General features: G+C 42.3%; 2 protein-coding genes and 1 pseudogene across 3 annotated transcripts; 2 read left to right on the top strand and 1 right to left on the bottom strand.

Moving 5' to 3' along the window:
- Positions 1 to 216: 216 nt before the first annotated feature.
- Positions 217 to 4,016, bottom strand: LOC135532071 (zinc finger protein 883-like). 2 transcript variants are annotated; one of them, XM_064959716.1, is made up of 2 exons: positions 3,853 to 4,016; positions 217 to 3,390 (listed from the first exon to the last, which is right to left on the bottom strand). In XM_064959716.1, the coding sequence occupies exon 2, from the start codon at positions 3,284 to 3,286 to the stop codon at positions 1,448 to 1,450; it is 1,839 nt and encodes a 612-aa protein (XP_064815788.1). In that variant the 5' UTR covers positions 3,287 to 3,390; positions 3,853 to 4,016; the 3' UTR covers positions 217 to 1,447. The 2 variants fall into 2 exon arrangements, with proteins under 2 accessions (XP_064815788.1, XP_064815787.1); XM_064959715.1 differs by having other exon boundaries at positions 217 to 3,396.
- Positions 4,012 to 18,821, top strand: LOC135532073 (gastrula zinc finger protein XlCGF17.1-like). The gene is made up of 4 exons (XM_064959717.1): positions 4,012 to 4,067; positions 5,329 to 5,515; positions 6,648 to 6,761; positions 16,283 to 18,821. The coding sequence occupies exons 2-4, from the start codon at positions 5,383 to 5,385 to the stop codon at positions 17,149 to 17,151; spliced, it is 1,116 nt and encodes a 371-aa protein (XP_064815789.1). The 5' UTR covers positions 4,012 to 4,067; positions 5,329 to 5,382; the 3' UTR covers positions 17,152 to 18,821.
- A 3,357-nt stretch (positions 18,822 to 22,178) lies between these two features.
- LOC135532069 (large ribosomal subunit protein eL18-like) lies at positions 22,179 to 23,395 on the top strand (annotated as a pseudogene).
- Positions 23,396 to 27,176: the final 3,781 nt, after the last annotated feature.

The raw sequence follows: 27,176 nt of genomic DNA on the forward strand, positions 1-27,176 counted from the left end.
AAGATCCTGGATAAGATTTTACCGGATCTATAAATCAAGAACACGTTCAACAACAACAGCCCTTTCACTAAGAATCCTGTTATCTGCCATCGTCTACTTTTGCCTGACACCTACTTTGAACAGGAACCTCTCAGAGTCCTGATGTTTTTTCGGGTGAAGACAAAGCATGAAAAGTGCTTGACCTTGTATATTATTATGAGATGTATCCTTTATTCCAGTCGTTTCATAATTCTTTAATAACAATAATTATATTTTGTAGAGCACATTTCCCACACTCAATGCACTTATATTAAAACAGATTATATATTTAAGTGTACTAAACAATTAAGGAGATAAGCTGACTTGGTTGAGAAGATAATGGGTTGAATTTATTGATCAATTGAATACATGAATACATACCTACTATTGTTAAAACATTCTACATTATAACAATTGAATTGATAATGGGAGTACATGAAAGATACAACTCTCAACACCCCCCCCCCCCTCCAGTCACTCACCCAAACATCCCCCACTGCACACACACACAGTTCACTATGACATGTTCTATGACATTGAAACAGGTCAGTATGATGTTGTTTAGCCCATAGAGCCGGTTTCCAAGACAACACTTAATACTATTTCAGAGCAGGCCAGCCCCAGAAGAGACCCTTCTTATCAACTGTAAGCCAGAATGTCCTCTGTGTCGTCTTCACTGTGTTATTCTCCAACCCCATTGTCAGACCTCTGACAAGCAGAGCTTCTGTTGTCTTTACAGGTCTGTAGGTATGATATCTGATTGGAGGTCAGCTTTACAGTAATGCTATTGGTCAACAACTCAGATTTTGAATCCAAACAACAAGTCTGACATTATAAAAGGTCTTACATTCATTGCCTCTCTTTTTTGGTTCCTGAACTGCTGTGGTGAGATACTCTCTCAATTTCTTTCTCTCTCTCCCATGAGCCATGGTTTATTTGTGTCCCTCTTTCTCTCTCTGACCATGCCTAGAAGGATGTCTTGTAACACTAACTATAGTCTCTTGCATATTGCCATTAATCTTATGGAGTCAGATAATTAATTTAATGGGCTTTTTTTGCTGTCTTATTACGAGTAGCATGTAAGGTACACATGCACATATGATAAATATAACCCCACTACACTAGCCCTAAACTAAAAAACAAGCTCAATGGAGAATCTCTATTCAATTATTTTTTAAATGATAATCTGTGTCTGGGAAACCACCCCATATTGTCCATGGTGTTGAGCAGTGTTTCTCAAACCTCTCCTTGGACACCCCCAGACATTTCACAACTTTGTTGTATTCCTGAACTAGCTCACCAGGTTCACCTAGTCAAGGGCTTTACGATTATTTGACTAGTTGAACCAGGTGTATTAGTTCTGGAATAGATCAAAATACACGAAACGTCCCTGAGGAGAGGTTTGACAACCACTGGTGCAGAAAACAGGTCAATAAGGGGGTTTAGTAGCAGAAGGTGCTGTGTGTAGCGGGTAGCCAGTGTTCACATAGAACACTGGTGATGTGGTTTCAGAACTTGGTGTGGCTGAGGAGTCCGGCAGCTGAGTTTTGGACCATTTAGAACTTACAGAAGGTACCGGAACAGATGATGGAGAGGAGAGGGTTGGAAGAGGACACATTCCTCCTCTGGCGTGGGCTTTCTGGTGACTTTTTAGGTGCCCCGACTGAGCGAAGCTCTTCTCGCATAGATTACAACCGTAGGGCTTCTCTCCCGTGTGTGTTCGTTGATGATTGGCCAGGGTGGCTGATTGAGTGAATCTTTCACTACACTGATCGCAGCCATACGGCTTGGCTCCTGTGTGTGTGCGCTGGTGGCTCGTCAGTTGCCCAGACTGAACAAAACTCTTCCCGCACAGATCACAGCTGTAGGGTTTCTCTCCGGTGTGTGTTTTGCGGTGGCTCGCCAGGGCTCCGGCCCGAGTGAAGCTCTTGCCACATTCATCACAGAGGTGAGGCTTCTCTCCAGTGTGAGTCCTCTGGTGGCGTCTCAGGTGGCTAGAGGTAATGAACCTCTTCTCACACTGATCGCAGGCGTAGGGCTTCTCTCCTGTGTGTGTCCTCTGGTGGATTGTCAGAGATCCCGACTGAGCGAACCTCTCCCCACACTGATCACAGCTGTAAGGCTTCTCCCCAGTATGAGTTCTCTGATGATTTGACAGGGTGCCGGATTCAGAGAAGCACTTGCCACACTGCTCGCAACAGTAAGGCTTCTCACCGGTGTGGGATCTTTGATGGGAATTTAAGTGGGCCCAGTTAATGAAGCTCTTTCCACATTCGCAGATGAAAGGTTTCTCTCCGCTGTGGGTTTTCTGGTGGAGTCTCAGGGCGCTCGAGTGGGAGAAATTCTTTCCGCAGTCCGAGCAGTGGTAGGGCTTCTCTCCCGTGTGGACTCTCTGGTGGGATTTCAAGTGCGCCGACGTGACGAAACGTTTCGGACAATCCAAACAAGAGAATGGCAGCTCGCCGGTGTGCCTTCGCATGCGGTGTAGCTTCAGGGCGTTCGATTGGCCAAACCTCTTCCCACAGTCGGAGCAGCGGTAGGGCTTTTCACCAGTGTGCGTTCGCATGTGTGATATCAGATAAGATGAGCAGTAGAAACTGTTCTCGCACTGCGTACAGTGGTAAGGCTTCTCTCCGGTGTGCGTGTGCTGGTGGACAGTCAAATGACTTTTGTGACTGAAGCTTTTGCCACAGTCTGAGCAGCAGTGGGGTTTTTTCACTGTGCGTTTCGGCTGGCGTTTTTTAACACTCTTCTCTGCTGCCTCAATCAAATCTTCTTCTTCCTCCTCCTCCTCTTCTCCTCCTTTCACCGTTCCACTCAGCCCCGGTGTTTTCCTGCTTTCGAGTCCAAGTGAAGCACTACCCGGGGATTCTTGGAAGGGGGACAGGTGAGGGTTGTTCTGGTAACTATAAAGATTCCCTCCATCCTCTTTACGTTCTGCGTCGCAGCTTCCTTGTGCTCCGTCGTCCACATGCGCTGACGCTGATTGTCTGGAGGCCACACCCCCAGCATCCTGTATCCTTTTGATGTCCTCTTTCAGTTGGAGTAACCATGACATTCCCCGATCCTCAGATTTCATTAAATCCTCATTTTCCCATGTTTCCTCCATGATTTTACGCCGTAGTGCTCGTTGATTCTTTCCTTTAATTTCGGATCCATCCTTGCCACCTATTCCACTGCATTCACAAAGGGAGCGTAAATTGTCCTCTGTTAAAGTCCATAAACCTTCTTCAATTTCATCCATCAACGTTTCTCTTTCACGATTCATATTGTCCTGCTCACGAGGTATCAGAAATGATGAAGTTGTTGAACACCTGAAATTTGTTCGGTGCTCTCTAGTAAGCTACTCCAAGGTCTTTCACTCGTTGTCCTCTGTTCCTGAAGAATAAAATAATTTGATACTACTTTAATTACCATTAAATAAATACTTTGTCAAGGGCTCAACTGCAGGTGATTGTTAGACAAGATACCCCTTAGAAGTGTGTTGATCTTATAGGTGTTCGGCTGTAGCTAAGCAATATAGCCTAGTAGCTCAACTACTGTACTCCATCTCGCCCTTCGAAAGGCCAGGCTGGTGGAATTATTGCTGTATTGCAAACAGACTCCTATCCAATCCTCTCAGTTATAGCTACATAGCTAAGTGCATACGGAGCTGTGTGTTAATTCGGGATTCAGTATAGGGTTCGAGCTAGATATCGGTTATAAACGTTGGTAGCTATAGTTACCCGGACCCATTGTCGGTAGTTATAGCTAGCTAACGTTAGCTGGATAGCTAGCCAGCCTATCTAGCAATGATCTCTACGATTATATTGCGTGGCATTAAAATATTATCACCTGATTTTCGCTTTGTGGTTCTTCTGTGCGTCCAGATAAAGTTGTCTTGTTGCTCAAGTTTTTTCGTTTTACATTGTATATTTAGAGAAAAATACAGTTGCAGTCGTGGGGAATCAACGATAAGGCAACAACTTCCTGTTTGTCTGCGCTCTCAGGCCAGAGCAATCGAATGTCGACGTAGACCTCCAGTCATAACATCCGCTAGGGAAGTCGAGGTGAGTAACAGCTCGCTGGCTAGTTAACTCATTTTGTTTTAACGGGCAATTAAATGTACGCAGCTATATTGAAAAGGTGCTCACCCAAGCTAGCACTATATACCAGAACGCTAGGTGGCTAATGCTACGAAAAGGACGGGTCTGTTTCGGCGAGAGCTAGCTCAGCTAGCTAATATTGTGTAGCATCACCACTGTCCATCTTGTTTAGCGTCTCGTCTCTCCTTGTGTCTATGATAATACAATCACATGTAAACTAGAGTGTAACGGTCAAAAACCTGCATTTGTAACAAAATGAATATTTGAAGTGAGCCCATCTACGCCCCCTATTTAAAGAGGTGAGGTCATCTGGTAAATAACTAGCACTAAGCAATTGCACAAGTTCTCATCAGGGGTGGAGCATGAGAATTCAAAGATACGCTGCAGCAATTTATTTTCGTTTTTTGTTCATTCTCAAAATGCACAATAATGACCCCCAGCTTACAAATGCCTCATTCATCTCCTCTCCCCTGTAACTATTGCCCAGGTCGTTGCTGTAAATGAGAATGTGTTCAGTCAACCTACCTGGTTAAATAAAAATAGATTTTTGTAGTATGCCTATAAAGACAATGACCAAGGTTGGTGACAGTTGCTGACAATGTAAATTTGCTTTAAATCAACAAACAAGACATCCTAATGTGATTTATCACCTGCCTCTAACAGTGAAATGCTTACTTACAGGGCCCTATATAAATAGAAGTAGTGACACAAGGAATGAATACAGTGAATAACATATACAGGGAGTACCAATACCAAGTTGATGTGTAGGGATACCATGTAAAATGACTAGGCATCCAGATACATAATACTGAGCTGTAGCAGCAGCTTATGTGGTGAGTGTGTGTATAGTCGGTGAAAGAGTGTTAGTTAAAAAATAAATAAAAATGGGCAATGCAAGTAAGTCCTTATTAGCAGCCTTGACAGTGTCCACAGAAGACCGGTTCTTGGTGAAATAAGAGCATTGCTATAATATAAAAATGATTTAAATTACTACCATCAAGGGGAGCCCCTGACTGAACTCATGGCCAAACATTTATACCTGATGCCACGCCCTTAATTAACAATAAGGCACACCTGTGTTAACAGGCCATGAGCACATGCCTGTTAAACCAGGGTTTCCCAAACTGGGTCCTGGGCCCCCCCGGGTGCAGGTTTTGGTTCTGCCCTAGCACAAATACTTGAATCAGCCTCATATCATTGTGTGTATGTGTCACTGAACCCACAGATAACCATGGATCTACACTAGAATACACAATTACAAGCCCAAAAGGATTCAGAAATGGATTTTGTCGAGAACGCGGGGTCTGAGTCGGAATCAGACTACCTTCCTCGTCCCACTGCCCCAGAACCTGAACCCAATGTGACTGTGAAGGAAGAGGAAGAGGAGGGACATAGTGACATGGCTGACCCAGGTGAGTCCATGTTGCGTGAAGTTGGCCCTAGACGCTGATCTTGGGTCAGTTTTTCATTTCTCCCACCAATGAGAGAGGCTTGGGGGAGATTAGGCTAATCCTAGATCTGTACCTATGGGAGATAGAGGTCAGTAGTGTAAAAAATATAAAGCAGTGAACAAAAGGATTATGAATGGAATACTATGAAAAAAAGAGCTGATCAAAGATAACAGTAGAGGCAACTAGAGGTAAAGCTAAGGCACTGCATCTCAGTGCTAGAGGCGTCACTACAGACACCCTGGTTAGAATCCAGGCTGTATCACAACTGGCCGTGATTGGGAGTCCCATAGGGCGGCGCACAATTGACCCAGCTTTGTCTGGGTTTGGCCGGTGTAGGCCGTCGTTGTACATAAGAATTTGTTCTTAACTGACTTGCCTAGTTAAATAAATAAAAACATTATCAGAGCATTATGTTGACTTAGGGAGAATCCCAACTAGATGTAGGCCTAACCAGAGCATTATGTTGCCTTAGGGAGAATCCCAACTAGGGGTAGGCCTAACCAGAGCATTATGTTGCCTTAGGGAGAATCCCAACTAGAGGTAGGCCTAACCAGAGCATTATGTTGACTTAGGGAGAATCCCAACTAGATGTAGGCCTAACCTGAGCATTATGTTGACTTAGGGAGAATCCCAACTAGAGGTAGGTCTAACCAGAGCATTATGTTGACTTAGGGAGAATCCCAACTAGAGGTAGGCCTAACCAGAGCATTATGTTGACTTAGGGAGAATCCCAACGAGATGTAGGCTTAACCAGAGCATTATGTTGCCTTAGGGAGAATCCCAACTAGAGGTAGGCCTAACCAGAGCATTATGGTGACTTAGGGAGAATCTCAATTGCATTTCCTTGATTCCTCGCATCCTCTCTCCTTCTGAAAAATTATCGGATGTAAAGGTCAGAGGGGAGGGACCTCTGACCTCATCCAATGGGTTTTGAGAAAGAAGCAAGGAGAGAGGACAAGGAATCAAGCAAATTAAACTGAGATTCTCCCTTACTTATTCCCTTCAGTTCCTAGAGGAACATAGGGCCCCAACGGTGCATGTCCAGCATTACAGTATTAGCTGGCAATTAATTATATTGGTTTGGTTATTTCAGACCACCTCTCAGGTCTCACCGTGGCAGAAAGACCCATATTTAATATGATTATCAAAGAAGAGGAGGAGGAAGATGATGAAGCAGATGCAGAGGAAGATGAAATGGTTTACCCAGGTAAGTCCAGAGGCCTGTTCAGAGGATGTAAGTTCAGATCAGGTAGAAATCTATGGTGTCAAACAGAAATGATTGCCTCTCAGATTGAATAAGCAGGGCTATTCAACTCTTACCCTACGAGGACCGGAGCCTGCTGGTCTTCTGCTCTACCGGATAATTCAGCAGCCCTGGTTAGAGGTGAAAAATGAAAACAAGCAGTGGAACTGGCTTCGAGGTCCAGAGTTGACCTTGAGGGGGAATAGGGAATCACGTCAGCTCCTTTCATTCCATTTCTATCTGCAATGTTCAGATTGTGTCATGTCACTGAATCCACCCGTTGTAGGTGGGCCTGTGAGGTGTCGGGAGAAAGTTAGTGTCAGAATAATGTTGATATCACAACAACATCATGATCTGTCTGATACAGTGTGATTTGTGACAAAGGAAGGAAGGGTTGCTAGGATACACAATAGTAGGTGTTTGTAGATAGGTGCTCTTTGGTAGAGCGGTAAGATAGGTGCTCTTTGGTAGAGCGGTTCGATAGGTGCTCTTTGGTAGAGCGGTTCGATAGGTGCTCTTTGGTAGAGCGGTTCGATAGGTGCTCTTTGGTAGAGCGGTTAGATAGGTGCTCTTTGGTAGAGCGGTTCGATAGGTGCTCTTTGGTAGAGCGGTTTTGGATAGATAGGCTCTTTGGTAGAGCGGTTCTCTTTGATAGGTGCTGCTTTGGTAGAGCGGTTCGATAGGTGCTCTTTGGTAGAGCGGTAAGATAGGTGCTCTTTGGTAGAGCGGTTAGATAGGTGCTCTTTGGTAGAGCGGTTCGATAGTGCTCTTTGGTAGAGCGGTTCGATAGGTGCTCTTTGGTAGAGCGGTTCGATAGGTGCTCTTTGGTAGAGCGGTTCGATAGTTGCTCTTTGGTAGAGCGGTTCGATAGGTGCTCTTTGGTAGAGCGGTTCGATAGGTGCTCTTTGGTAGAGCGGTTAGATAGGTGCTCTTTGGTAGAGCGGTTAGATAGGTGCTCTTTGGTAGAGCGGTTAGATAGGTGCTCTTTGGTAGAGCGGTTCGATAGGTGCTCTTTGGTAGAGCAGTTAATAGTTCATCAAAGAAACAAGGACCAAGACACTCTTCATATCATTAAAATGCATTTATTGTTATGGCATGTTCAATAGAACAAAGATTTAATACCTCGGCGTGTTTCGGCAGCATGGCCATCGTCAGGGACTACGAAGATACAATGACAGCACAGGAGGTTGGTGCCACCTTAAGTGGGGAGGATGGGCTCGTGGTAATGGCTGGAGCAGAATTAGTGGGATGGTATCAAATACATCAAACACATGGTTTCCATGGTTTCTATGTGTTTGATGCCATTCCATTGGCTCCGTTCCAGCCATTATTATGAGCCGTCCTCCCCTCAGCAGCCTCCACTGAATGACAGTGTGATTTGTCAGTTGTATTTTCCCTTATATTTTCCATACAATTTTCATTGAAATACAAACAGCAAGGTGCTGTCTGCAATTTAAAAAAAAAACTGGTGGTAGGTTAAGAGTGTTGATCTAGGACCAGGTGCCTCCGGTCCACATAAACTTATTCATTATGATCTAAAAGTCAAAAATGATCCGAGATCAGCACTGGTACACTGAGACGCTTTGTGAATGCGGACGCTGGTCTGTGATTATCAGGCAGTTTGATGGATTTGGTTTTGGGCTGGAATCCTAACTGGATATCCGGCCATTTAACTAAAACTAGCTTGTAAATGATCAAGTTTAGTTACTTGAGCGAATTAATCTGCAGAAAAACTGGTGAAGACACAGAACGAGAGATTTGCTCTTCAGAAAAAGAGAGAAACTCCTGTGCAGAGCAGAGCAGAGCGTCGAGATCTAGGTGCTAATTTTGGCGGAAACAACTGGTATTCTAAATCAATTCTAAAACCACACAGTAAAACAAGACAGACATACCTGCCCTCTGTTCTAGTGTGGGATTGTTACACTTTTTTTTATAGAGATTTGTTCTCTCTCATTGTTAACCATGGCACTTTGACATAAACTTTTTTAGTTTGTCTTGTTTATTTTTTAGCCAGGCATGTGAATTTAGAACAAAGTCTTATTTACAATGACTGTCTGTGTGTTTGTCTGTAGCTGGAACGTAATAATCCCCTCTAGTGATGTCACAATGCCAGAATTTTGTATCATGATACTCAATACGGAAATGATACTCGATACTGAAACCACAGCAAAAACATTTTTTACAATATGTTTAACTGTTATTCGAAATTGAATTTATTAAAAAACAAACAAAGCACCATGTTTAATAACAGAATAATCTTTAATTTTCCTTCTGCAAAACCATATGAGACTCAGAGCATACTAAATGTAATTTCATACATATCAGGGTTATTTTGCTCATCTATGGTCATAATATTGGGTCAAATTACATTAATCAGCTAAATAATTGTATGTAATAGTTTAGTTCCGAAACAATATATAAAAACACTTTGACGCTCTTGTCTTGCCCTTGTCCACACACCGTAGAAATAGAATGGATTCTATGGTCCACACAGCATACTACGATTCCCAGAATGAATTTCACCTCCCATGATGCAATGCTCTGCCAAGGGCTGCTGGCTGGCTAGCAACACGACTAGCCGGCCCAGACAAGCTAGCTACGTAGCTAGTCAAAATATATAGCTGTCATAGCTAAGTTATGAGTGCATTGGTGGGCGATATAATATACTAGCCTTAACAATATAATACTGACAAAAGCACATACAATGCCATCAGAAAGTATTCAGACCCCTTGACTTTTCCCAAATTTTGTTAGGTTACAGCCTTATTCTAAAATGTATTAAACTGTTTTTCCCCTCATCAATCGACACACAATACCTCATAATGACAAAGCAAAAACAGTTTAAAATATTTAGAAATTAAAATAATATCACATTTACATAATTATTCAAACCCTTTACTCCGTACTTTGTTGGAGCACCTTTTGCAGCGATTTACAGCCTTACGTGTTCTTGGGTATGACGCGACAAGCACCCCTGTATTTGAGCAGTTTCTCCCATTCTTCTCTGCAGATCTTCTCAAGCTCTCAGGTTGGATGGGGAGCATTGCTGCACAGCTATTTTCAGGTCTCTCCAGAGTTGTTAGATCGGTTTTCAAGTCAGGACTCTGGGCCATTCAAGGACATTTAGAGACTTGTCCCGAAGCCACTCCTCTGTTGTCTTGGCTGTGTGCTTAGGGTCGTTGTCCTGTTGGAAGGTGAAACTTCGCCTCAGTTTGAGGTCCTGAGCACTCTGGAGCAGGTGTTCATTAACCTGTCTAGGACTGGGGAACTCTGTTCCCGCTAGCGGAACCCCTCGCCAACAGCCAATGAAATTGCAGGGCGACAAATACAAATCAACAGAAATCTCATAAATCTAATTTCTCAAACATACAAGTATTGTACACCATTTTAAAGATACAATTCTCGTTAATCCAGCCACAGTGTCTGATTTCAAAAATGCTTTAAAGCGAAAGCTCCACAAATGATTGTTAGGTCACCACCAAGCCACAGAAAAACCCAGCCATTTTTCCAGCCAAAGAGAGGTGTCACAAAAAGCACAAATAGAGATACAATTAATCACTAACCTTTGATGATCTTCATCAGATGACACTCATAGGATTGTATGTTTCATTATTGTGTAGGTTTTGTTCGATAACCTGCATATTTATATCAAACAATCTAATTTTACATTGGCGCGTTACGTTCAGTAGTTCTAAAACATGCGGTGATTGTGCAGAGAGCCACATGAATTCACAGAAATACTCATTATAAATGTTGATGAAAATTCAAGTGTTATGCCTGGAACTTTAGATACACTTCTCCTTAATGCAACCGCTGTGTCAGATTTCAAAAGAACTTTACGGAAAAAGCATAATCTGAGTACGGCACTCAGAAACCAAACCAGCCAAAAGAAATATCCGCCATGTTGCTCAGTCAACATTAGTCAAAAATAGCATTATAAATATTCACTTACCTTTGATGATCTTCATCAGAATGCACTCCCAGGAATCGCAGTTCCACAATAAATGTTTGTTTTGTTCGATAATGTCCATCATTTATGTCCAAATAGCTTCTTTTGTTAGAGCATTTGGTAAACAAATCCAAACGCCCGTTCAGGTCCAGTCGGACAAAAAGTTAAAAAAGTTATATTGCAGGTCGAAGAAACTTGTCAAACTAAGGACAAGTAAGGATGTTTTTATCATAAATGTTCAATAATGTTCCAACCAGAGAATTCCATTGTCTGTAGAAAAGCAATGGAATGAGAGATACCTCTCATGTGACTGAGAACGAGGTTGCTGCCAGACCCCTTAGTCAAACAACTCTCATCCGGCCCCCCTTCCCTGTAGAAGCCTGAAACAACGTTCTAAAGACGGTTGACATCTAGTGGAAGCCTTAGGAAGTGCAAAATAACCCATATCCCACTGTGTATTCGATAGGGGCTGAGATCAAAAACTTCCAACCTCAGATTTCCCACTTCTTGTTTGGATTTTTTCTCAGGTTTTTGCCTGCCATATGAGTTCTGTTATACTCACAGACATCAAACAGTTTTAGAAACTTCAGTGTTTTCTATCCAATACGAATAATAATGTGCATATATTAGCATCTGGGACTGAGTAGGAGGCAGTTTACTCTGGGCACGCTATTCATCCAAAAGTGAAAATGCTGCCCCCTATCCCAAAGAATTTAAGGATCTCTCTGTACTTAGCACCGTTCATCTTTACATCTATCCTGACTAGTCTCCCAGTCTCTGCCACTGAAAAACATCCCCATAGCATGATGCTGCCACCACCATGCTTCACCGTAGGGATGGTGCCAGGTTTCCTCCAGACGTGATGCTTGGCATTCAGGCCAAAGAGTTCAATCTTGGTTTCATCAGAACAGAGAATCTTGTTTCTCATGGCCTGAGAGTCTTTGTGCCTTTTGGCCAACTCCAAGCGAGCTGTCATGTGTCTTTTACTGAGGAGTGGCTTCTGTCTGGCCACTCTACCATAAAGGCCTGATTGGTGGAGTGCTGCAGAGATAGTTTTCCTTCTGGAAGGTTCCCCCATCCCCACAGAGGAACTATAGAACTCTGTCAGCGTGGCCCCTCCCCCCCGATTGCTCAGTTTGGCCAGGTGGCCGGCTCTAGGAAGAGTCTTGGTGGGTCCAAACTTCTTCCATTTAAGAATGATGGAGGCCACTGTGTTCTTGGGGACCTTTATTTCTGCAGACATTTTTTTGGTACCCTTCCCCGGATCTGTGCCTCGACACAACCCTGTCTCGGAGCTCTACGGACAATTCCGTTGACCTCATGGTTTGGTTTTTGCTCTGACATGCACTGTCTACTGTGGGACATTATATAGACCGGTGTGTGCCTTTCCAAATCATTTCCAATCAATCGAATTTACCACAGGTGGACTCCAATCAAGTTGTAGAAACATCTCAAGGTTGATCAATGGAAACAGGATGCACCTGAGCTCAATATCGAGTCTCATAGCAAAGGGTCTGAATACTTATGTAAATAATGTATCTGTTTTTTATTTTTAATACATTTGCAAAAATGTATAAAACTCTGTTTTCGCTTTGTCACTATGGGGCATTGTGTGTAGATTGCTGAGGTTTTTATTTATTTAATCAATTTTAGGATAAGGTTGTAACATAACAAAATGTGGAAAAAGTCAAGGGGTCTTGTTGCTACATTTGATGTGTTGTCTGTGCCCAATAATGTTTGTACCATGTTTTGTGCTGCTACTACATTGCGTTGTTGTCATGTTCTGTTGCTGCCATGCTGTGTTGTTGTCTTAGGTCTCTCTTTATGTAGTGTTCTGGTGTCATGATGTGTGTTTTGTCCTATATATATATTTAATCCCAGCCTAGGTCCTCGCAGGAGGCCTTTTGATAGGCTGTTTATGTAAATAAAAATTTGTTCTAAACTGACTTGCCTAGTTAAATAAAGGTAAAATAAAAATAAATAAATATTGATGACTTGAATGTACCCACCAAAAACATTCACTGGCACTCAGCCAACCAAGGAAGGTGAATATAATGTTACACCTGACCCTTGTTACATTTAGCCCCGGTCTAATCTATGGATTCAACTCCATTGGCGAGCGCTAACGTGCATAAATCATAACACTGCTAAAAACCATAGTTCTAAAAATGGTCCATTTTATGGCCTACTCATTTCTTGGCTTTGAGAAATTGTAGCCTAGTAACACTAGAAAGCTCAGTGATCCTCCTCTTAACAATGGCCATCAAAACTGCTTTCAAACATGTTTTCCCGTGACTGCATTAATAATGTTCTACACTAACCACGTTTCCCATACACATGTTTTATGCGCGTAAAGTCACATTCATACGGTATGAAAGTCAGTCATGACAGTTCTGATGGAAACTGGAAGTTTTGGTAAATTTGTATTTATGCAGACAGATCATTTGTTCGTTCGACATGGTGGGATCTTTTTGTGTCGGTAAAGTTAATTATGCGAGAAATGGTCGAAACGCGTTTTATGCGCAAATATTTATATAATAACCATCATATCGATTGTAAACTTTGAGTCACGTGGTGATATGGTGTGTGGTCCTCTCACTATGACTCGGGAAACCATGCAATTTATTACGCTAGGTAAGTTAGGAACAGGGTGGTGAAAGTGCACCGTGATGAGCTTGATGCTCCTTTCCGATAAATATAGAGGGTCTTATACTGGTGAATACTTGACTGCCGTTTGACAAATACAATACAACAAATACAATACTTATTCATAATAATGTATTATTGTAGAATACCCTACTCACACAGTTTATCCGCACCGTATCTAGCTGTTGGCTAGAGCGCACATGCCAATACCAGAGTAGACACATTTGCTATTTAACGCAACAGTCTTTGTTATTATCTATATTTTTCTCTCTTAAACAAGTGGATTATTTACAGTGCCCTCCACTAATATTGGCACTCTGGGTAAATATGAGCAAAAAGGGCTTTGAGAAACATCTATTTTCTGTTTATCCTCTTGGACTTTCATTCAAAATATTCACAAAAATCAAACCTTTAATTTAAGTAAAATAATAAAAATTCAAATGTGAAATTAATATTTTGCTCTGAAACGTGTGCCACAATTATTGGCACCTCTTAGATATTCTTATGAGTAAAATCTAACTGAAGGATATTCCCATGCATATGTTACATTTAAGTTAACCTGGGTGATTAGGAACACTTAAGTGGTAAGCCACGACTTCCTGTTTCACTGGAGTATAAATATGTGGTGACACACAGGCCAAGTTCCCATAGTCATCCACCACTATGTGAAAGATCCGAGAATACAGTAATGATGTGCGACAAAAGATTGTCATGCTAAACAAATCAGGAAATGGCTATAAGAAAATAGCTCAACGGTTGAAAAAGCCCATTTCCACTATCAGGGTCGATAATTAAGAAGTTTAAAGCAACTGGAGATGTATACAAATCGGCCTGGAAGAGGACGTGTTTCTATATTGACCTCACACACAGTGAGGAGGATGGTTCGAGTGGCCCAAAAATGTCCAAGGATCACAGCTGGAGAATTGCAGACCTTAATTGGGTCTTGGGGTCAGAAAGTCTCCAAAACTGTGATCAGACACCACCTACATAACCACAAGTTGTTTGGGAGAGTTGCCATAAAAAAAGCCTTTGCTGTCATCAAACAACAAACTCAAGCACCTACAATTTGCCAAAGTTACTGGAACTTTCAATGGGACTGAGTTCTATGGTCAGATGAGACCAAAATAGAGCTTTTTGGAAACAAACACCAGATGTGGGTTTGGTGTAGACAGAAAGATGTCCATGCAGAAAAGTACCTCATCCCCACTGTGAAGTATGTTGTGGGCTGTTTCTCTTCAAAAGGCCCAGGACAACTTGTTAGGATACATGATATCATGGACTCCATGTACCAGCGGATATTAAATCAGAACCTAACTGCCTCTGCTAGGAAGCTTAAACTGGGCCGTGGTTGGATCTTCCAGCAGGACAGTGATCCAAAGCTCAACTCAAAATCAACACAAATGGTTCACTGACAACAGAATCAAGGTCTTACCATGGCTATCCCAGTCTCCTGACCTAAACCCCATAGAAAACCTGTGGGATGAGCTGAAGAGGAGAGTCCACGAGTGTGGACTTCGACCCTGAAGGATCTGGAGAGATTCTAAATGGAGGAATGGTCTCAGATCCCTTGCCATGTGTTCTTAAACCTTATTACGCATTCAGGAGAAGACTCAGAGCTGTTATCTTTGCACAGGGAGGTTGCACAAAGTATTGATTGAAATGGTGGCAATAATTGTGGCACACATATTTGAGAATATTTGTTTGATGATAAGAATTGTATTTTTTCTTTCAATTATTTTACATTAAAAGGTTAGATTTTTGTGAGTATTTTGATTGAAAGACCAAGAGGATAAACAATAAAAACATTTTCACAGACCGTTTCTCATATTTACCAAGGGTGCCAATATTAGTGGAGGACACTGCATCTCAAGCCTTTCCTACTTGTATTTTATTTTATTTTAACAATTATAGATCAAACATTGGAATATATCTACAACTTCTTTTTAAATGTACAAAAATTATAACAACTTACCACAAAATCGTTTTTGTTTAAATATCTAAAAGTTGTGATGACAGAAGGCATTTTTTGTTGAGCAAGAGCAGTGGGAAAATAATTTGGTGGCATCTTATGGTCTTAATGTGAATTACAGGGGGCGGGGGCCAGTTACCCCAGGTGGCCAGTTGTCCCCTGGTACCCAAGGGTCTCAGCTCCAACTGGCTCTCATTTGGATCATCGGTGGGACCCAGCCCAATTCAACCCTGGGTCATTTTGGAACTAAACCTCCCTTGCACTGCGCTGTTTTGTAACACCTTTTGCTTAGATGTTTTGTTGGGCTGGCCCTCATCTGCTCTGTAAACAAAGTATTCTCATAGTTTGAGTCCTGTGTCAGTTTTGTCAACAATTTGTGGGCGTGGAGATACCGGTTTGATGTTTTTGTTAGAAGAAGCCATGCTGTTGCCATTCTCTCTCCTCCGCTTCTCAAAAGTGGCTTGCGTGGTGTTAGATGATCCCCCATCGCATGCGCAATTAGCCTAGCTAGCTTCTCACTGAGGCCGTGAGAAGATTCACACAAATTACTAGACTCAACCCTCTCAGTCAGAACACACGTGAGACACATGGCGGAAGTAGCGAAAGGTCCAAAAATTCTAGTACCAAACCATTTTTCATATAGTACAGAAGTTTCTGTACACCATACAACATTACCCCCCTCTGGGAACAATAAAGTAATAATCTGTGCATAGCCGTGTTTGAGTGTCAAATCTCCCAGGACCTTACATGTATGACTCCACACTGGAGACCAGGGTTTAATCCCCTTTCACTGTTCTCCACACTGGAGACCAGGGTTTAATCCCCTTTCACTGTTCTCCCCACTGGAGACCAGTGTTTAACTAGGGTCTTCAATAAAAATGAAGTATTAACCTATTTGTCTGTCTTATTCAATCTGTATAGGAGACAGGATAAAGTTGGACCCAGACTATCTTCCAGAAATGCCCGTGGCAACAGGGCAACCACAACACCAGAAGAAGAAGGCTGCGAAGAAGCTTCATCCATGTCCTGACTGTGGGAAGACATTTGACAGACCATCACACCTAGAGAGACATGAGAATACCCACACTAGAATCAAGAAGCTGGCCCCTGACTACACTTGTTCTTACTGTGGCAAGATCTTCGCTAAACCGTCAAAGCTGGCTCGGCACGAGCGAGGACACACCGGAGAGAAACCATACTCTTGCTGCAAGTGTGGGAAGTGCTTCGCTGAGCCGGGGCACCGGAAGAGTCACGAGCTGACGCACAATGAAGAGAGACCGTACACCTGCGCCGACTGCGGGATAGGCTTCTTCAACCAGTCCAAGCTGCAACGGCACCAACGCACACACACGGGTGAGAAACCGTACTGCTGCACCGAATGTGGGAAGACCTTTGCTCGTTCAGGAGGCCTAAAGACTCACTGGCTAAGCCACACGGGAGAGAGACCATACCTCTGCTCCGACTGTGGGAAAAGCTTCTTCAGCTCTGGGGACCTGAAAGTCCACCACTTGACCCATACCGGAGAGAAACCACACAGCTGCTCCGTGTGCGGGAAGGGTTTCGCTCAGAGGGGGAACATGAGGGCTCATGAACGGTCTCACTCCGGGGAAAGGCCTTACAGCTGTGCCGACTGCGGGGCCAACTTCGCCCATTCTAACTATTTAAAGATACACCGGCGCATTCACACGGGCGAGAGACCCTTCCCATGCCCTGTCTGCGGGAAGAGGTTTATTCTATCCGGGCACCTCGGGAGACACCAGAAAACACACATACCCAAAAACAACACTTAGGAGAACACACATATCCAAACACACACGGGACACACTCATGAGCTTACTGAAGTATATTTTATTTGCGTATAATCATGAACTACAATGAAACGGATGAAGAACAAAAAATAAAAGACATGGTAAAAATCCTGAGAGAGCGAGGGTAAGGGATGCTCCCCCGTGAAGCTCCGCCCTCAACACTTCTCATTCCATACTGTGTCCCAAATGACCCCGTTCCCTATATGGTGCACTACCGGGTCAACGGTCAAACCTATATAGAGCAGAGGGTGCCCATTGTCCTGTTCCACTGTTTTAATCTAAACATTGTGTAGAATTTATTTGGCAGGTTGTTGTGTGTGTGTGTGTGTGTGTATATATATATATTTATATATATATTGTGTGTCTTTGTCCTGAACTTTTTTGGTGGTTTTCATAATGTGAGAGCTCTGGTGAGTAAGGTTTCTATTGTAGTTAGTTACTTGTCTTACCCGACTTTTCCCACATTTTGTTACGTTACAGCCTTATTCTAAAATGTATTAAATTGTGCCCCCCCTCAATCTATACACAATACCCCATATTGACAAAGCAAAAAGGCCTGTCTCACAATCCCTGCTGCTGAAAAACATCCCCACAGCTTGATGCTGCCACCACCGTGCTTCACCGTAGAAATGGTGCCAGGTTTCCTCCAGATGTGACGCTTGGTTTCATCAGACCAGATAACCTTGTTTTTCATGGTTTGAGAGTCCTTTAGGAGCCTTTTGGCAAACGCCAAGTGGGCTGTCATGTAGCTTTAACTGAGGAGTGGCTTCTGTCTGGCCACTCTAACATAAAGGCCTGACTGATCTGCAGAGATAGTTGTCCTTCTGGAAGGTTCTGCACAGAACTTTGGAGCTCTGTCAAGAGTGATCATTGGGTTCTTGGTCACCTCCCTGACCAAAGCCCCTCTCCCCCTCAGTTTGCCTGGGAAGAGTCTTGGTGGTTCCAAACTTCTTCCATTTAAGGATGATGGAGGCCACTGTGTTCTTGGGGACGTTCAATGCTGCAGGCATGTTTTGGTACCCTTCCCTAGATCTGTGCCTCGACACAATCCTGTCTCGGAGCTCTATGTACAATTCCTAAAACCTCACGGTTTGGTTTTTGCTCTGACATACACTATCAACTGTGGGACATTATATAGACAGGTATGTGCCTTTCCAAATCATGTCCAATAATTTGAGTTTACCACAGGTGTACTCCAATCAAGTTGTAGAAACATCTCAAGGATGATCAATGGAAACAGGATTTACCTGTGCTCAATTTCAAGTCTCATAGCAAAGGGTCTGAATAAAGTATTTCAATTACTTTTTTTCAGATTTTGCAAAAATGTATCAACACTGTTTTTGCTTTGTCATTATGGGTGATTGTGTGTAGATTGGTGAGGGAAAACATGACATTGAATCCATTTTAGAATAAGGCTGTAACGTAACAGAATCTGTATAAAAGGAAAGGGTCTGAATACTTTCTGAATGCGCCGTACATTATGAAAGTAACGCATTGCTAACTATAGTTATTGTTACTCAAATACAAAGTGTAATTAGTTATGATACCTTGTTACTGATTCAAGTAATCATATTATTGTACCACATTATGTTACTGACAAGTTAACCCACGATCCTGGTGAAATGGACATCAATATGCCTGAATAAAACCTTTCCAAGAGGAGCTGGTTGTCTGGCTGGTTAAATTGCGACAATGGAAGTTTGGTTTAGAAAGTATTGATTTATGCAGATAGAAAGTGAATGGATTTCTGGAGGAATAAGACCATTTAATTCAAATGTGACCCTCGTCGTAATTCATATTATTTAGTACATTTTCATATTAGAATATAATAAAATGTACTTCAGGTTTCATGAAGAGGGGGAAAAAAATAGTCTGTCAACATTAGTTAGATACGCACATAATTGACCGGCTTGGCAACAAACACCATTATGAGATCAAGGTCTGTGTCCACAAGACATCTCAGAAAAGGTCCTAGGAATCCTGTTAAAACCTGTTAAGACTATTAAAACTCCCAGCTCAGGGGAAGTTTTGGGATGATGTTAGAACACTGCCCAGACAAACTGAGCCCAGAGTAAAATCAACTCATACAGTGGGGCAAAAAAGTATTTAGTTAGCCACCAATTGTGCAAGTTCTCCCACTTAAAAAGATGAGAGAGGCCTGTAATTTTCATCATAGGTACACTTGAACTATGTCAGACAAAATGAGAGAAAAAATCCAGAAAATAACATTGTAGGATTTTTAATTAATTAATTTGTAAATTATGGTGGAAAATAAGTATTTACAGGCCTCTCTCATATTTTTAAGTGGGAGAACTTGCACAATTGGTGGCTGACTAAATACTTTTTTGCCCCACTGTACATTTCTGCATATTGCGTCTTTAACATAAACCCTAGATGCCTTAAATTGCCCAATTTGTAGGCATATTTTTTTTTAAATCACATGATTGTGCTCCAAAGGGATTACTTGGAATAAATAACATGATGTAGGTTATTCAATAATCGAAAGAAAAACATGTTTAATTAGCCTAGTGGTCATAAATATTTTGGCATATCATGTGAAATTTACAAGAACAAAGAAATAGGCCTTGTGAAATCATTGTATAAAGAGCGAGAAATACTGTTGCATGTATTATTTCTGGATTGATCATAAAGAAATATCAAAACATTCTTTGAACAACTCCAAACCAATTGCATGTGGTGCAGGAACCACTGACCCACTGCCTTTTCCTATGACCAAGACACCTGCTGGCAACTCTTAACTGGTCAGGACAGCTCATGAGGTCTCCTAAATATCTGTCATCTCTTACTTAACTGGTCAGGACAGCTCATGAGGTCTCCTAAATATCTGGGAACTCTTAACTGGTCAGGACAGCTCATGAGGTCGTCTAAATACCTGTCCACGAGGTGGAACTCATGACTGAAGAGGCTTCATGCATGGATTAGATTTTTACCCATAAGAGTAGGAGTAAAATGTCTCTATTCTCAGCACTTACGACACATTTTCTACTCTGATACACATTGTGGATACGGTCCCAGGATTTGGCACTGCACTGTGTATTGCCTTTTGATGTTCTTTCAGTAATTTAAAACTCTTCCCACACCAAGAGCAGTTGTAAAGCTTCTCTGTTGAATTAGCTGATGTTTCTTTAGGTCTTCAGTATGACTGAAGCGCTCCCCACACTGGGAGCAGTGAAAAGGCTTCTCTCCTATGTGACTTATCTGGTGAGCCGTTAAAGACACGCTCCGGAACCTTGGCGACAACATAAGTATTTATTAAACCTCCCGCTATGGGCTGGATGTGTCAATGTGTAGTTCATACACGCGTAATCTATGAGCATAATTACTGTCCTAGTTTGAAGTGAACCGTTTTCTCCACATTTTCCCCCACGTGGGCCAGCCTCCTAGCAATTCAAGTTCCAGCTAATGCACTTCAGTCCCTCACCATTTGAGTAACAGCTAGCAAAATGCACACACAGCAAAGCGAGAGAGCGAAATTACTTGGCGCACATATGTGACGTAGTATGACATTTTTGGGGACCACTTTTGGCTCAAGAGCCACTTTCATAACTATTGGCTAAAAAGTTCCAGAACATGTCTAAGTTTCATACATCACTGAAACTGACCACATGCAGAGTGCAATGGTAAGGCTTGTCTCCTGTGCCAGCTAGCTGGTGAGTCTTTAGTTTATGGAGCAGGCTGAAGCTCTTCCAACACTGTCAGCAGTGGTAAGGCTTCTTTGTGACTAAGCTTGTGTCTATTTAAAGTTTGTAAAAGAGAAACTCATCCCACAAACGGCAGTGGAAAGGCTTCTCTCCTGTAAGAGTAAGTGTAAAGGATGTGAAACGGCAAGTTAGTCAGTGGTGGTGCGTGCTAAATAGCGTTTCAATCGCGGACGTCACTGCAAGGGTTGTGGCGTTTGTGGAGCGATGGGTAACGATGCTTCGTGGGTAACTGTTGTTGGGTGTGCAGAGGGTCCCTGGTTCGCTCCCGGGTATGGGCGAGGGGACGGTCTTAAGTTATACTGTTACATAAGCTTGTGTCTATTTCATTTTCTTGGTGTCTGAAAAATCTTCCCACATTGACCTCACGGTTAGGGTTGCCAACTGGCCCGTATTAGTCCCTTATATTGGGCTAAATTGGGTTGTCCCATACGGGACATCCCTTATCCCGTGTATTCATCCAATCACAGTATAGCGTAAACGCGCCAATTCCTGTAAGTAATTTATGTTGGTTGTTCGGTCGGTTTGGCATATCAAGGAAATATGGATAAACCTGCAAAAAAGAAAAGACTGTGCAGCTAAGCCCGTCAGTGGGGACTCGACGAAGGTTTTCTGTACTTTATGCCGTCGGGAATTCTCAATTGGCCGTGGAAGGGAGAATGACCGAACTCAGCATGCATCCACAGAAATGCAAAAGAAGGCCACACTAGCTAAAGGTGCTACAGTAGCGATATCGGTGCATTCTTCGTGGCGTCTACTGCGGAAAATGACAAAATCGCGGCAAGTGAAGCCTCTTTTGCATTTGAAAAGTTTTTTGTTGTTGTTTTTGCTGTAAAGGTTGAAATTGTGATTTCTTTGATCATTTATTTTGAGGTTTATTCACATACGTTTACATAATGATACAGTTTTAGTAAAGCTAGAGAATAAATGTAATATAAAAATGTTTTGCATTTCCAATTGAAAATAATATGAATATACACTGTCCCTTATTTGGTAGTGAGAATGTTGGCAACCCTTCTCACGGGTAAGTCTTCTTTCTTTCGAGACTGTTTTTGTGTGAATCACTGACAATTGACAATGAAAGTCATGCCTTTGGTCACCCTAACAAATAGTTAGAGACCATAAACTCACATTTAAAAGTTGAAAATAAAAGTCCTTATGGTCAGTTGTTTGACTGCGTAAAGGATACGCCAGGAAAAAACATCTGTAATATAAACTTCCTCCCGCATTCTCAAACCGGAAGTGACATCATTTGTGCGGCCATCAGTGAGATAACTATGTGAGTCTAAGATGGGAGTCGACATCCGACACAGCAAAGGTGCACCGAAAGGAGCCCAAGAGTCAGGATATCAACCTCAGGCAGGATCCTGTTCAAGCTTTACAGATTCCTGGCCCGTCGCTCCACTGCTCCCTTCAACAAGGTGGTCCTCAGGAGGCTCTTCATATGCAGGACCCACAGGCCTCCAATATCGGTGTCTCGCATGATCCGTAAAATGAAACTGCCTGGTCGTGAGAACCGAAACGCAGTTATCGTGGGAACCGTCACTGATGATGTCAGAATTCAGGATATCCCCAAGCTCAAGGTGTGCGCTCTGAAGGTGACTGACGGCGCTCGCCGCAGGATCCCAAAGGACAGGGCACCGTGCTGCTGTCAAGACCCCGTAAGGGCAGAGAGGTGTACAGGCATTTTGGAAAAGCCTGCGGAACCCCCCACAGTCACACCAAGCCCTACATTCGCTCCAAGGGCAGGAAGTTTGAGCGTGCTCGTGGGCGCAGATCCAGCCGTGGATACAAGGCTTTGTTTTCCCTGGAATCTGATACAAATAAAGATAGCGATACACAATTAGAAAAAATAAAAAAACTATGTAGCTAGCAACGCAACGTTTTACCAATAAATAAAATATATAAAGCAATTGAGAGTGATATATACTTGATACATTGTTCAGCCAAGCATTACTGCCACTACCAGAACGCTGGATAACAAAATGGCTTTACTCTATGAAAAGGACAGCTTTAAGTGTAGGTGTGGGGCTTTTGTTTTGCTTGCTGCGGTGCTAAACTAGTCTAGACACAGTGCAACAGCACGAACAGTGAGGGGATTTGATTAATGCCCAGGATGAACCAGGTTAGCGTTGAGTGCATTCGCTTTGGAACCGGGCTGTCTCCCGGGAGTGCGCCGGGTGCCCCGTTTTGGCCGAGGGTGAAGTCTGCTCAAAACATAAGTGCCGTAGGTTAAGCAAGTGGAGTAATGAGTAGGATTCTGGAGTTTCACTTGCAAAAGTGATTACTTTTGATACAAGGCTTTGTCTGCCTTCTCAATGAAAACTAGTTTGAAAATTCAAACACATTTAATGGAAAAACGATGTATGTTTCCGAACGATGCTTTGTTGACGACATGCGGCACAGATTACTTTTCAATTGAGGGTGCTCCCCTCATACCGCGTTTGCCCCACGGGCCATGCCATAGCTGTGCCAACTTTACTTAAATAAACAACATTCAAACACAACTCCAGAGCATGAGTTTGACTCTTCTTTCACCACCATCATTTTTATTTTATAATAGCTACAGTGTTAATAACATGATAGCAATTTTAAAAGGTTGTCATGCTATTCAATATACAATATTTAATTGAATATTTAATTCTTCTTTCACTACCACTTATTACCAGACATCCAGAGTTTATTACAGGATACTAAATGATTATAACATGTTTCTCTTGCATCTTCAAAGTATTTGGGGCTCTTTGTTGTGAGTTCCCTAGCGTTTCTTCAGAGCTGATGACTGCCTGAAACTCTCCTCACATTGGGAGCAATGGAAAAGCCTCTCTCCCGTGTGAAATAGCTGATGTATCTTCAGAGTTGATAACTGCCTAAAAGCATAGCCATACTGGGAGCATTGGTTGGCTGGCATTGTAAATAAGAATTTGTTCATAACTGACTTGCCTAGTTAAATAAAGGTTGGTATAGTTATTTCTTTTGTGTGTCTGTTGGTGTGATTTGAGGTGATTTTGAGATTTGAGGTTGGTGTGAATGTTCTATTGCCATACTGGCTGGAAAGGTTCTTATCCCTTGCTTGCTAGCTCGCCAACTTCGGCTAATTGACAGTCACGTCAAACAGTGCAGCTCAATCTTGCTTACTCACAGTACTAGGGCTAATTTGGGCTCCAAATGTCCAGCCTGTTAAGATTATGCACCTAATAAGTAAAAAATAAAATACAAATAAAAAAGTGTCTGAGCTTGACCAATATGTTTTTCTGAAAGTCAAACGTCCTTTTTCAGATAACACACACATACACATACATATATATATTCTATGACGTCCAAAAGGAACCATATGGGAGGAATGATCCGATGTATTGATTTCAACAGCATGTTGATTAGTGATTTTTGGGTAGTCAGTAGGATTTTATCCATATCAATTTTGGGATATTTATTTTCATCCAGTTTGTGGCAAAAACACACATTTTTGCATGTAGTTCGTCATGAAACCCGAAGAAGCTTTTAATCATGGTTATCGGTACTCGACTGCTCTGGTTTGTGTGTGATGAAGTTGGAAGTAACATTAGACAAGGAAGAGTTCGTCATCTAAATAAGTCTTCAAGCATAGCTGGATATTCTACTTTACTTTCAAACTACAACGGAAAACAAAGGAACATCAAACGAAAGTCAGGAGATATAACCTTACTTCTTTCCCACGCGGACAGAAACGTGCTAGCTAGCTACTGTAGCCTTTCACCTGAATCAGGTAGATAGCAAAGATTACGGTCACAGTCATACTAGAGCCGAGTTTATGTTTTTGTACACCACATTATTAACCCATTGTACGATTAGCTAATATTCAGGGCTTTCATTTGATAATAACTTAATTCCCGGTTTGTGAGGTGGCGACAAACACCCGAAAACTATTGTTGAACGTTGCTAGCTAACGTAGATAACTATCCAAGTAACTTTAGAAGAATGGAAAATTCTCTATTTAAACTTTTACGATGAACCGAATAACTTTCATTTTCATGTCAACATTACATTGTTGAACGCTATGTTATGAAATCTGCCAAAAGCAGACTGGTTACAGTCCGTCTATCGACATGTCTGTGTAGACCATTGCCGTAGCAACATCATGAACATTCTATTGTTGTCCGACATCAAACTTGTCAAACACAAAACGACAGCCCCAGCATGACATCATCAGCCCTGGGCTCCAAATAACATACTTTCTCTATTTTAACACCAATAAAACCATCCGTTTAAAAACACATTCAGTAAATGTCAGCCAGGTTCGTTACTTGCTTGCTGGATAGAAAGTTTAAATAATGACCAGAGTATATCCAAAGACTTGTATAACTAATTAAGTGATAATGCCAGAGAAGCCGGTGTTTGGAGAATATATTGGCACAGGTGTCATCGAGGGCTGGCAAATCATGCCAATACATCCTCCAAAAACTGGCTTTGTTGTACATTTTTTTAAATGGACTTTTCTTTGTATATATCCATAAAAATGATATCAGCTGATTCATGATTTCGACTGGCTGAGACAAGCTGTCTCCTCCAGACTCCCTACACATTGCAACATATTGAAACAATGTTGCAAATGTCAGAGAGACAGACAGCAGGGTTTATACAAATCTCTGCTGTTGAAAACTCGACGTTAGTCTAAAAGAAATGTGAGATAATGTCTAGATGCTTTTTGTAGTGGATTAAGTTTATAAATTGCCTGGCTGGGCTGATGAGACAGTGGATTGCACAGTCAGCTGGAACAGAGTAAATAGGCATTTTAACGGTATAAATTTAGACGGTGGTAAACTGTGGAATAGACACCGGCTGAACGGAGGTTTTAACCAATCAGCATTCAAGATTAGACCCACCCGTTGTATAAACCAAAGATAATGATTGGTTAAAACCGCTGTCCAGCCGGTGATTTTATTTGATTTATTATTTTATTTCACCTTTACTTAACCAGATAGGCTAGTTGAGAACAAGTTCTCATTTGCATCTGCGACCTGGCCAAGATAAAGCAAAGCAGTGTGACACAGACAACAACACAGAGTTACACATGGAGTAAACAATAAACAAGCCAATAACACAAACAAATCAATGACACAGTAGAAAAAATAAAGTATATATACAGTGTGTGCAAAAGGCATGAGGAGGTAGGCAATAAATAGGCCATAGGAGCGAATAGTTACAATTTAGCAGATTAACACTGGAGTGATAAATGAGCAGATGATGATGTGCAATTAGAGATACTGGTGTACAAAAGAGCATAAAAGTAAATAAATAAAAACAGTATGGGGATGAGGTAGATAGATTGGGTGGGCTATATAGACTCTCTTCTCTGTATACATCAATGAGGTCGCTCTTGCTGCTGGTGAGTCTCTGATCCACCTCTACGCAGACGACACCATTCTGTATACTTCTGGCCCTTCTTTGGACACTGTGTTAACAACCCTCCAGGCAAGCTTCAATGCCATACAACTCTCCTTCCGTGGCCTCCAATTGCTCTTAAATACAAGTAAAACTAAATGCATGCTCTTCAACCGATCGCTACCCGCACCTACCCGCCTGTCCAACATCACTACTCTGGATGGCTCTGATTTAGAATACGTGGACAACTACAAATACTTAGGTGTCTGGTTAGACTGTAAACTCTCCTTCCAGACCCATATCAAATATCTCCAATCCAAAGTTAAATCTAGAATTGGCTTCCTATTTCGCAACAAAGCATCCTTCACTCATGCTGCCAAACATACCCTTGTAAAACTGACCATCCTACCAATCCTCGACTTTGGCGATGTCATTTACAAAATAGCCTCCAATACCCTACTCAACAAATTGGATGCAGTCTATCACAGTGCAATCCGTTTTGTCACCAAAGCCCCATATACTACCCACCATTGCGACCTGTACGCTCTCGTTGGCTGGCCCTCGCTTCATACTCGTCACCAAACCCACTGGCTCCATGTCATCTACAAGACCCTGCTAGGTAAAGTCCCCCCTTATCTCAGCTCGCTGGTCACCATAGCATCTCCCACCTGTAGCACACGCTCCAGCAGGTATATCTCTCTAGTCACCCCCAAAACCAATTCTTTCTTTGGCCGCCTCTCCTTCCAGTTCTCTGCTGCCAATGACTGGAACGAACTACAAAAAGCACTGAAACTGGAAACACTTATCTCCCTCACTAGCTTTAAGCACCAACTGTCAGAGCAGCTCACAGATTACTGCACCTGTACATAGCCCACCTATATTTTAGCCCAAACAACTACCTCTTTCCCTACTGTATTTAATTTATTT

The sequence above is a fragment of the Oncorhynchus masou genome, unplaced genomic scaffold, assembly GCF_036934945.1.
Source record: "Oncorhynchus masou masou isolate Uvic2021 unplaced genomic scaffold, UVic_Omas_1.1 unplaced_scaffold_1713, whole genome shotgun sequence".
In the NCBI taxonomy this organism is placed as follows: Eukaryota; Metazoa; Chordata; class Actinopteri; order Salmoniformes; family Salmonidae; genus Oncorhynchus; species Oncorhynchus masou.